Below are 12,201 nucleotides of genomic sequence, written 5' to 3'. Positions count from 1 at the left end.
ACTCCAAATACCTCTCAGTGCCACATAATGACACGCCACATAATTACACTGCACTCAATGCAACATACACTCCAAATACCACTCACTGCGACATAATTACACGCCACATAATTACACTGCACTCAATGCAACATACACTCCAAATGCCACTCAATGCTACATATTTACACGCCACATAATTACACTGCACTAAATGTAACATACACTCCAAATACCACTCAGTGCCACATAATTACACGCCACATAATTACACTGCACTCCAAATACCACTCCGTGTCACTTAATAACACGCTAAATAATTACACTGCACTCAATGCAACATATACTACCAAATACCACTAAGTGCCACATAATTACACCCCACACAATTACACTCTACTGAGTACAACATACACTCCACACAATACCACTCAGTGCCACATAATTATATGCTATATAATTACACTGTGCTCAACGCAACATACACTCCAAATATCACTCAGTGCCACCTAATTACACAGCACATAATTACACTGCATTCAATGCAACTTACACTCCAAATACCACTCAGTGCCACATAATTACACACCAAATAATTACACTGCACTCAATGCAACATACACTCCAAATACCACTCAGTACCACATAATTACACCGCACATAATTACACTGCACTCAATGCAACATACACTCCAAATACCACTCAGTGCCAGATAATTACACGCCACACAATTACACTCTACTGAATGCAACACGCAATACCACTCAGTGCCATATAATTATATGCTACATAATTACACTGCACTCAATGTAACATACACTCCAAACAATACCACTCAGTGCCATATAATTAAATGATACATAATTACACTGCACTCAATGCAACATACACTTCAAATACCACTCGGTGCCACATAATTACACGCCACATAATTACACTCTACTGAATACAACATACACTCCCCATATTACCACTCAGTGCCACATAATTACACGCCACATAATTACACTCTACTCAATGCAACATAAATACACTCCATCTGTCTATCGCCCTCACTCTATCTGTCGCGCTCACTCTATCTATCTGTCTATCTATCGCCCTAACTCTATCTATCACCCTCCCTCTATCTATCACCCTCCCTCTATCTATCTATCGCCCTACCTCTATCTATCGCACTCACTTTATCTATCGCATCACCACAGCATCACTCATGGGCACCACAGCATCACTATGCGCTACCACAGCATCACTATGCGCACCACAGCATCACTGAACGCCACAGCATCACTCAGCGCCACCAAAACATCACTCAGCGCCACCACAGCATCAATCTGTGCAACCATTCAACAACAACTGGTTCAAATATGTTCTCTCAATGTTTCAAGCTTTATTATAAATGTCACAAAAAGATGTTAATATTTCACTTCTGTTCCTGGATTTTCGTCACAATAAAATACAATAAACTAAATCTTCACAAAAGTTATTTACAAAAGTTTAAGCTATTATCATTATAAATTACAATAACTTTTATTTAAGTATTAATTATTTAAAAAATGTAAAGCTATTGCTATTTGTAATATCAATACATCTAAGTCATGTAAATATAACATATATTGCATTACAAATGCTATAGGTGTCACATTTGCAAAAGTTGAAACTATTGGCATTGTAAATGACAAAGCTATTAAATTCGCTATTTTCAAACCAACACATAAATAAAAAATTTCATTTACAATACCAATAGCTCAAACTTTCCTAATGCAAGACCTATTGCATTGCAAATGCGTGTTCTTTCTTCTTCTCTCTCATCAACGTTTTTCTTTTTGTTCCTATCTCTGTGTTTTACCATTATTACTGTAATTTCTATTTCTCTGTTTTTGTCCCTGTGCATGTTAGCCCAAAGTCTGCACCCATCATGCATGGTTTTCCCTTACTGCGTTATTTATGATCATTTTGTCTGCATAACTACAGACAGAAGAGGTCCATAAACAACTAATTAGTGTTTAAGTGGAATCACATTCTCCATTCGGCTGGTGGCAGCCCCCCGTTTAAGCTGCAATAGAGGGTGCGCCCTCTACCACTGATATACGTACACATGCATGAGGAGCGTCCTCTGTTCGGAGTCACAGACACAGTTTCACAACTATTATGTGAATTTGTACTGTGATTTCTAATAACATGTCAGCTAGATTTGTTATTAACCGGTAGGGGCGAGACAAAGTCTAATCTGCAGCAGCAGGACCAATAAGAATGAATTTTCGAACTGAACATGCTATCAAAAGAGATCAGCTGATAAGCATGGCAAATTATTGACCGGGTGGTAATGTGAGGCGTAACTGAAAAAGTATTAGTTTAACCCTGATGAATGGGGCTTGGCAGGGCTGTTATTCTGGCAAGACACTTTAGACTAGGTTAGTGCTCACCTCTGACATTGGTGAGTTTGATTGCTGGTTTGTGGTCAATTTAGCATTTATCAATACATTGTAAATAAATGTGTGATTAATTTGGGCACTGATAAGACTTTTATTTTATTTTTATTTATTTATTTTGTATAGCGCAGACAGCTACCCAACAAAGGGTTTCCCGGCGCTGTGATTCATATTTTAACCATTCTGAGGTCGAGAAACTTGGTGACTTTTAACTGGATTACAGTAACACCTGTGATTTACGTCCACTAGAAGCAAAAGCAGCGGAATTGATAGTTAAATTAAAAAAAAAACATTGTTGCAAATACGTGTACAGCTATGCCATTCTTCGTGAGCAAACCAAAAATAGAAATTGGCTCCTTCCCAAAGTTATTGTTTGAACTTTGATAGGGTGCGGGTTACTCACCTTTCCATAGACGACTCTTGAATACCATTGAACTGCATGGAGTGAGCTAGGAAAATTTATCAGGCTAAAAAAACTGCTGACAGGTTTACAAAATCCAGAGTTTACCTATATATATCCCTTTAGAAAAATAATGTAAAGCTTTCAAATTGCATGTTTGCCCCACATTATTATGAGGATCCATGGAATTCTCTTGAAATAAAAAAACAGAATTTGACAATAAGATATCTTGACTTGCAATGGATGTGGAATGAAAGAGGAAACAGAACACTTAGCCCTCAGCCCCCTGGTATACCCAGACCCTTGGTGACTATCATCTTTACTGCAAACAATTGGGGGGTAAGTGGAGGAGAGCATACAAGGCTGATTACTTTTTTGTATTGAATTAAGTCATCATGGCCGAATTAAGATAGCAAAAAAGGATAGTTTTCACAGCAGTTAAATAGAACCCATCATGATCAAAAAAGCTAGTTTCGCTATTGCTAAATCTTTCCTACAACCAAAAGCCATGGTTAAAGACATTTCAACCTCACAGACCCTTTGTAATCTAGTTTCCACATATCTGGAAGAAAAAATTCTCGAGATACATTGTGAATTTAGTTCTTCCTCCCTGGCTAACGCCAATCGAGAAGAACAACCTTACCCAACTGGATCCTTTCTTCAAGCATTTAAGAAGTTTTTAGCCTAGCAGAGTCCCAAAAAGCTAACTTATCCTGTAAATCAGGATCTCCTTTTGATTCCTGTTCACCTCACATTCTTCATTCTATCACTATCATAGATATTGTAAATCCAGTGATTAATGAGATCTTAAACACCTCATTGTCCACTGCAAAAGTCCCTACAGACTAGGAAACTTGCTATTATGAAACCTTTTCAGAAAAAAACAACTAGCAGTTCCATCAAATTTCTCCAACCTCCAACCCATCTCACTTCTTCCTGCCTTGAGTAAAGTATTGGAAAATTGATAAATGGCCACTTAGTGACATTCCCGGAGGAATCAAACATCCTGCATCAGCGGCAGTTCAGTTTCCGTCCCAAATACTCCACAGTCAGCCCTGCTTGAAGGTGCAGACACACTAAAGTTAGCGCTGGATGCTGGGAAGAATGCTGTGCTTATTCTTCTAGACCTGTTGGCCGCTTTTAATACCATCTTCAGAGATACTACCACAGTGGGTAAAAAAATGTGGCATGTCTCATTTGGCCCAAGTATGACTGGAATCTTTTCTTACTGACTGTAGGCAAACAGTAGTATTAGGACCATATCTTTCTCCTGGAAAAAAAATTACTTCAGGAGGTCCCCGGGGCTCGTTGCTTAGCTCAGCGTTGTTCAACATATATATGACCACCCTTATCTCATTGAAATCCTCTTTTGGCATTGAAACTACATTATATGCCAATGACACCCAGCTTATCCTTTCCCTGGATAAAATGTCTATTGGCTCTGAAATTAATTAAAAAGATGTCTTAACAGGTTTATCGGTGGATGAAAACTTACCACCTGAAGTGCAACACCGACAAAACGGAGATCATGCTTTTAGGCAGAGGTAACACATTTGATCTACAACATGGTCGCCCCACCCAACACTGTAGCGATAGTGAAAAATGTGGGCGTGAAATTTGACTCTTCATTATCTTACTACCCTCAAGTGATGGCAGTTGCAGAACTGTGCTTTAATGTAATTAAATCATCCAAAACTTTTTTTAACTACCTTCCTCTTTCTGCTCGAAAAACAGTGACCGTCTCATTGATTATATCCAGATTCTAGGGACCTATGTATCTTACGGTCCGATTTACCCACTACATGTCCTCTCAGCCTCTGAGATATTCAGCTGAGAATCTCCTCAAACCTCCTCATTTCAGGCTTAATACTAAAGGAGGTAGATCTTTTATGTTTGTAGGGACCACAGCCTGGAACCAGCTCCCTATGGAGCTGAGACATACTTGTTTAACTTGGCATTTTTTGGGCACATGGCACTTTACTGATGCATACTTTTGCACTCTATTAGGGGGAAAACCATTGCCCAGTCAGTATTGTGTATATTCCCGCGTTGGACCTGCACACAAGCACTTTAAGTACCTATAGTGATTTATGAGAATCCGAACTGGCAGCATTGCAAATTCACACTTTAACCGTTAAGGAAAAGTTCAGTCCTTGACCAGCCATCTCGACCTGTTTTACATATCTATATTTGGTATTTTCCATCTATATAGTTAAGGAAGGGGAAGTCAAAAAACGTGAAGGGTCAGTAACAAGATGACCAATAGCTGAAGTTGATATGATAATTTTTTTAGATTCTTTTTTATTCAACTTTAATCTTTTTGTAGTGTATGATTGAATTGCGTTTAGGGTTTTAATTGTCTAATAAACTTAACTTAATGTCTCAGAACTCATTTTCCGGAAACAGCTGAAGACATGGCTTTTTACAGCATCCAAACTTATCTGTCACTGTCTCATCTCAAGTACCCTGGAGGGCCACTTCACTGACCTAGAGTCTTAGACCCGGTTTTACTCACAAGTACTTCCTCTGACATTTTAGACTGCTTAGCACCAGGATTGTCTCTTGGGAGTGACAGTAGCTCTTTATAAATTCCAAATTCAATTCAAGTACCAAATGAAGGAATACTTCATACACAGAACTTTTAAGTAATTTCAATCCGCGACATGAAGAATAATTGTCTTGCCTATATATTTATAGGAGGCTTTTATAGTGTTCATCCCCTGTGCAAATGTCTCACGATTGGCAAGATAGCTTGATATTTCTTATATCACAATAAATATAATGAATAAATAAACACATGGCTTACTGCTGGGGGGAGCATCGCCATCATCTGTACCTCTCCCAATCCTGAATGCCTCTTTTTCCCTGTACTTTCTGTTCTCTCTCTGTTCCTTGTTTTTTCTTCTTTTGGACAATTAGCTCTTTGACACGTCCTGGCATGCCTGCCAAAGGGTACTAAATAAAACTATGTTCTGCTGTAAAAAGCTCGGTAGCCTCATGAGCCATAACACTACACAAACCTAGAGGACTCATGCACACTGTGTATAGTTATGGACACTTACCTGTAATCTGTGTCCAGGATTTCTGCTCTACTATGTATGAATGACTGACTCTTGAAGCCACACCACACTGGAATATGTGGTAGGCCAGTGCCCTTGAGAAGCTACCGTCTTTTCAGGAGGAAAAACCTGAAGGTCAAAAAACTTTCTTGCTGGATGAACTCTTTAAAGGATTAAAGAAAACCAAGAATCTGGAATCAATTAGTGTAAATTTTCGGAGCGAAGAGTCAAGATCAGCAAGTGGAGGGAGCGAGGAAACAAGAGGAGGAACACAGCGTTGCATAGCACCCTCCAACTAGACTGAAGCCTTTTTTATAAGAAAGGAAGTCGCATCAGAACATCACATGACCGGAAACGCAAAGGGTTGGGAAAATCGGGACGGAACTAAGAAGGAAACACCCATTGTATAAAAGGAAAGAAAACCAAATGAAAACCTGAAGTGGGCTAGCTGCGGAGTACCTGTAAAATGCAGCTACAAACCCTTTGTTTGATAATTGTCATTTTGGAACTCGAGGAGTAGTGAACAGTAGCTAGGAGTCCAGAAGCTCCAGGAAAGGCAGCCAAGGTTAGTGAAACTCAGCCTGCAGCTGCAGACTTCAAGTTGCATCTTCTGAGCCATGGATCCAACCAAGATAGAGCAGTTCTCTGGTGTGCAAGCGGCGGATGTGATGTGACTGCAACAGTACCCCCCTCCCCCCTTCTGAGGCACCTGGCGTTTCAAGAAAGGCCAGAAAAAACTGACACACCAATCTGGGGGCATAGACTGAAGAGGCAGAAACTCATAAATGCTCACTATTAGGGTAGCTTTTCCAGTGAACAAAAAACTGCAACCCCAGAAAATTCAGGAATCGCAGATCTCACTTAATTCACATTCTGGTTCACGATCTGCCACAGGAGCAGGAGGAGGAGGAGAACTACAACGAAAAGGATCCGATTAAACATGGCTTCAACTGGGAGACATTAACTGTAGGGTGATTCTTTCAAGAGTCCGGAAGAAGGAGAATAAAAGCAACAGGGTAATTTGGTTATTACAATGGAACCAAATAATCGAGGATGAAACCCGGCAGGCAACTTTTAAGTGAGCAAGACCTGAAGACAGCCAAACCTTTTCCCTCACCTTAAAGTTTGGGACAGGTCTTCTTAATTTATCGTTTCTTAGTTTAGCATTTATAGGAGTTTTGGAATCTTTTAGGAAATGAGTTGCAGCAGGCACAAAAGAGTGCACAATGAAGAAGATGGAAAGGAATGAGAATGGAAACCTGGAAGCAATAGAACGGAAGTGAACAGAGTTGTTCTATGAGAACTCTGCTAAGGGTAAGTATTGTGCCCACTTGTTTTAAGTAGTGTAACAGAAACAGTTCAGATACTGTTGAAGACTGGTTGACCTGCTCGTTGTCCATTGGATAGAGGATTGTAACAAGATGACAAAGCTTGATGACTTAAGAGGGTACAGCAAATTGTGCGGCAGAACATAGAAATGTACAGAGAGCCTCTGTGTGAAATTATGGTGTCAGGCACCCCATGAAGGCAGAATATATCAGCCATGAAATTTCCTTGCCATCATGCTGGCAAATTGAACATGGGACAAGCATTGGCAAGGTTAATAGGTCTGGCACTGGCCGCCAGCTTTTTGGCTCTTTCAATTCTTGGTTTGTTCAGTCATGGTTTTTGTTGGGCCTTCATCAGTTTAAAAAAGCCCACATTACCATGGCAGTCCTGGCACCGAACTGAACTAATTTGTGTGTGGGTGTACTGCTTATGGAAGGGCAGTATGCTGTAACTTACAGAACAACTAAGGTCAATCCAAAAATTATTTACATTAGCAAGAGCCAAGAACTGATAATACTGAAATATGTTCTTTGCACACACAAGAAGCTGCTAGACACCTTCCTGATATCACAACGGAAACACAAAAACTAATAATAAAGTAAACAGTAACACTAGCAATGACGGGAAATACCTTGTGTGCGGATGTGCCCCTTGTGAAAGAGCAAAATGCAGTCAGTCAATGTTGTTAGCCCATGGCTGAAGTAGGATTACCTATTGCTCCATTCTTCATGCTGTAGTAGGAGGAAGTAAAATGTGAATGATAGAACAGACCAGTGGCTGAAAAGAGCTTGCCGAAAGCCCCCTTACGTAAGCATATTGTGCATGGTATTTTAGTAAAATCAAAAGGTATTGGCTTATGCCAGACCAAAGAATTGACCATTTTCCCAAAAAAGATTTACTGTGACCATGATCCCTCAGTTTCCTGCAGAAGGAGGTAATTCCACAATAAAGCTGGCGGAAGGCGTGTGCCATGAATGAGTAGGGACTGACAAAGGCTGGAGTTAGCCAAAAGGCTTATTGGGGAATGCCTTGGATTGTGCACATACTGGACAGGATGTAACCTAAAGCTCTACATCCTTGCAAACAGTAGTCCACCAGAAGGAATGTAGAACTAGCTGTAAGGTTAATGTAACTCAGCAGTGACCTGCCACTGTAGTGTGGTGACATATTCCCAGAACCCCAGTTTGAAGGACCCTTGTAGTCATCAACAGGGCCTGCTGGAAAAAATCCTGGATCCAGTAATGGAATTCTTCTGGAGCGAACAGTCAGGATCAGCAAGTGGAGGGAGCGAGGAAATGAGGGTAAAGGAAAACAGCTTTGCTGCGATGCACTCCAACCAAGCTGAAGCCTTTATATAGGAACGGAAATTACATCACATGACAGTAAAGTCAAAGGATTGATAAAATCATTCAGGAACCTAGGAAGAAACAGCCAACATGACAACATGAAAAAAACATTGACAAAGTCAATACATCTCGCATAGGGAAAACCAATTGGCTTTCCAGGAAGCAGTTATGAGGGAGAAATTCTATGTAAAATGTTTTGAAAATATATTTCTGTGCAGAACTGAATCTCATGCACAATGTTATCAATAAATGAAGCATGAGCCCCACACAGTTTAATTGTAAAAATGTGTAAGCACCACTGTTTGGGAGCAGCAAGCGGTGGGGGTGGCGGGATTATCCAATTCATGCTAGATCAGGGTATGCCAACAATCAAGGAGAGCAGGAATGCATATTTGTGTCACATTCTAATGCTAGTCTAGGGCAGTCGGTTATGAATTTGTGTCAGCTGTCTAGTGGACTGGCACAGCCTTTTAGGATGGCTAGCCTTCTTTTGTCCCTTTCTAGCATTACATACTTAGTAGTTAAGTCCTATCTTATAGCGAGACCAACGGGACTGCTCCGTAGAAATTGGCAGCATATTCTGCACATCTTACCCTAGTCTTTTATTTAGAGTTAGTGTTCAGTTAAAACTGCCCTCAAACCATTGCTTACAAAGGACCAGTCTCTTTTGTCTTTACAGAACATTGCCTTTGCTGTTTTAGAAGCTCGTCCTTGATAACCATTTTGGAAAAATTTAGTTATTTATGTTGCCTGACTTTTTCTGCCTGCTTTACAGCTGCCTGCTTGCATAAAAAAGCAAGCATTGCGAATGCTTTGGCTCAAGATAATGGGCTTGACGAAAACAGTGAATGATGCACAGCATAGTTAGCATGAGTACGCTCATTCTGTAATGCATATGATTAAAAAGATGAATGCAGTGTATGTTGAGGGCTATTCAGGTAACACCTTTAAGAACAATCTTGATGGGTTCAATTTTTAGATATTTACCACAGACAACTTTAGCTGGAACCTGTTTCAAAGCAACGTCCTCGCTGTCCTGATGCCTCGCTACCCTGCTGGATCTCCGTGTGCTGCAGCCTGCCCTCCCGCCTCCCGCTGCCCGACTCCATTGACATCCAGGAGTAAAGTGGTGGCCGAGTGGAGCGTGGTCGAGTGGGTCTGGACTACAGTACCCAGAAGCCCAAGCGGCGCACGCCGCGTCACCTGCGCGCCTGGAGGCGCTGAAATAGCGCATCACCCCGGTCGAGGGGGGGAACCTGTTTCAAAGCAACGTCCTCGCTGTCCTGACGCCTCGCTACCCTGCTGGATCTCCGTGTGCTGCAGCCTGCCCTCCCGCCTCCCGCTGCCCGACTCCATTGACATCCAGGAGTAAAGTGGTGGCCGAGTGGAGCGTGGTCGAGTGGGTCTGGACTACAGTACCCAGAAGCCCAAGCGGCGCACGCCGCGTCACCTGCGCGCCTTGAGGCGCTGAAATAGCGCATCACCCCGGTCGAGGGGGGGAACCTGTTTCAAAGCAACGTCCTCGCTGTCCTGATGCCTCGCTACCCTGCTGGATCTCCGTGTGCTGCAGCCTGCCCTCCCGCCTCCCGCTGCCCGACTCCATTGACATCCAGGAGTAAAGTGGTGGCCGAGTGGAGCGTGGTCGAGTGGGTCTGGACTACAGTACCCAGAAGCCCAAGCGGCGCACGCCGCGTCACCTGCGCGCCTGGAGGCGCTGAAATAGCGCATCACCCCGGTCGAGGGGGGGAACCTGTTTCAAAGTAACGTCCTCGCTGTCCTGACGCCTCGCTACCCTGCTGGATCTCCGTGTGCTGCAGCCTGCCCTCCCGCCTCCCGCTGCCCGACTCCATTGACATCCAGGAGTAAAGTGGTGGCCGAGTGGAGCGTGGTCGAGTGGGTCTGGACTACAGTACCCAGAAGCCCAAGCGGCACACGCCGCGTCACCTGCGCGCCTGGAGGCGCTGAAATAGCACATCACCCCGGTCGAGGGGGGGAACCTGTTTCAAAGCAACGTCCTCGCTGTCCTGACGCCTCGCTACCCTGCTGGATCTCCGTGTGCTGCAGCCTGCCCTCCCGCCTCCCGCTGCCCGACTCCATTGACATCCAGGAGTAAAGTGGTGGCCGAGTGGAGCGTGGTCGAGTGGGTCTGGACTACAGTACCCAGAAGCCCAAGCGGCGCACGCCGCGTCACCTGCGCGCCTGGAGGCGCTGAAATAGCGCATCACCCCCGTCTCGCGGGACGCCGGGCGAAGCCCGGGCCAAGGGCGGGCCCGTTTTAGCCCGTTCTAGACTGTGAGAGACTGGACTGGGCCACCCCTCTTTGCCCCAACATCCAACTCCATTCGGGGTAAGGTGACATACTTCTACATTTCCTGCGGTCATTGTGTAATTGGTCTACTATTGCTATATCTATTACCAGGGCTCCGTTGCCCAGAGTTGTCTGATTGTCATGTCGAGGCAAAAAACACCTGTCACCCCGGCCAACACAATGGACAATTATTTGGTCCAGGTAGTGGCCAAAATCAATAATGACCGGAGGTCCTCTTTGGGACTCATGGACTCTCCACCCTGTGCCCAAATTAATCCATCAGGGGTATTCCACCCTGCCAGCGACGAAACAATCACCACCGACCCTGTCGAGGACTCTAATGATTGCCCTACAATAAATGTGTCCACGGCATCTATTGACCAACAACCTGATTTTATTGCCAACTTACTCATTGCAGAAGAGTTAAATAAATCCGATACAATTGTAGAGCTAGACTCAGAGAGCATTTCCCCTCCTACCCCTGTGCCCGCACCTAGAGTCAAAAGAGGGACCACTAAGGCTCCACCTAGAAGAGGTGGCCCTCGTTCCTGTAAGAATAAACCTGCAACTCCACCTAGAAGAACAAATAAAAGGGCGGAAGAAGGGATAAGGGAGGAAGAGAATGAAAGTATAGCCTGGGAGGATACGCTCTCAAATAAGCTCTTGGGTATACTGGAGTCCAAACTATCAGGACTAATGAAACCCCTTATATCAAAAATAGACCAACTAGCAAACAAAGTAAATAAATTAGAGACCCTCTTGAGAAAACCAATGAGGGGGTGGGGGAAATACCAAATTTAATAATACGCAAACTTGAAGATATAGAGGCTGCAGGGAAAACGCTTGGGGGGAACCCGAACGTAGGCCCACAAGTCCCACTTGACCAAACTCAGCAAGCCAGTTCTAGATCCGGTGATATTCCTGACATTGCTCCAATCTTAGATCCAGCGCAAACAGTAGATAACACTACCTCTGAGATTTCCAATCCAGAAACCGGCCCAGTTGAACTAATTGTTGAAGCTTCCCCCCTGATTCTAGTGCTTGCTAACACACCACCACTGAAAACAGGGCAGACTGAGTCTCCAGATTCTTTACGAAATAAGGCTCTGCAGTGGCTTAGTAACAACATGCATATATCTCCCTGGGGCAAGGAAAAGCTATCTGATGATCTGCTTACAGCAAGAAGGGTCAAGTGGATAGGCACTAAGACAAAGAAATTCCAAGGGGATTGTGTGGTTTTGAATTTTGAGGGCCCTGATGTATTACCTGATGTCCTACGGGACATCTTTCCACCACAACATAGAACAGCAGAAATAATACCACTGACACTGGACTTCTTCTATAGTAGAA

At 43.4% G+C, this 12,201-nt stretch overlaps 1 protein-coding gene across 2 annotated transcripts in view; it reads left to right on the top strand.

Annotated features, from left to right (window-relative positions):
- The window catches only part of ACOT13 (acyl-CoA thioesterase 13), a 55,771-nt gene that overhangs the window by 10,853 nt on the left and 32,717 nt on the right, over positions 1 to 12,201 (top strand). The window contains exon 1 of one of the 2 annotated variants that reach the window (XM_086965130.1): positions 6,227 to 7,182. The exons of the other annotated variant lie outside the window; for it this stretch is intronic. Within the exon in view, the coding sequence (XP_086821256.1) occupies positions 7,165 to 7,182 (18 nt within the window). The 5' untranslated portion in view covers positions 6,227 to 7,164. Of the gene's footprint in view, positions 1 to 6,226; positions 7,183 to 12,201 lie in introns of those variants that run through there. 2 annotated transcript variants of the gene reach the window in all.

Source organism: Lissotriton vulgaris, chromosome 4_1 (assembly GCF_964263255.1).
Source record: "Lissotriton vulgaris chromosome 4_1, aLisVul1.2, whole genome shotgun sequence".
NCBI lineage: Eukaryota > Metazoa > Chordata > Amphibia > Caudata > Salamandridae > Lissotriton > Lissotriton vulgaris.
The sequence above is the reverse complement of the archived record's forward strand: the minus strand, read 5'-3'. Positions and strand labels throughout refer to the sequence as shown.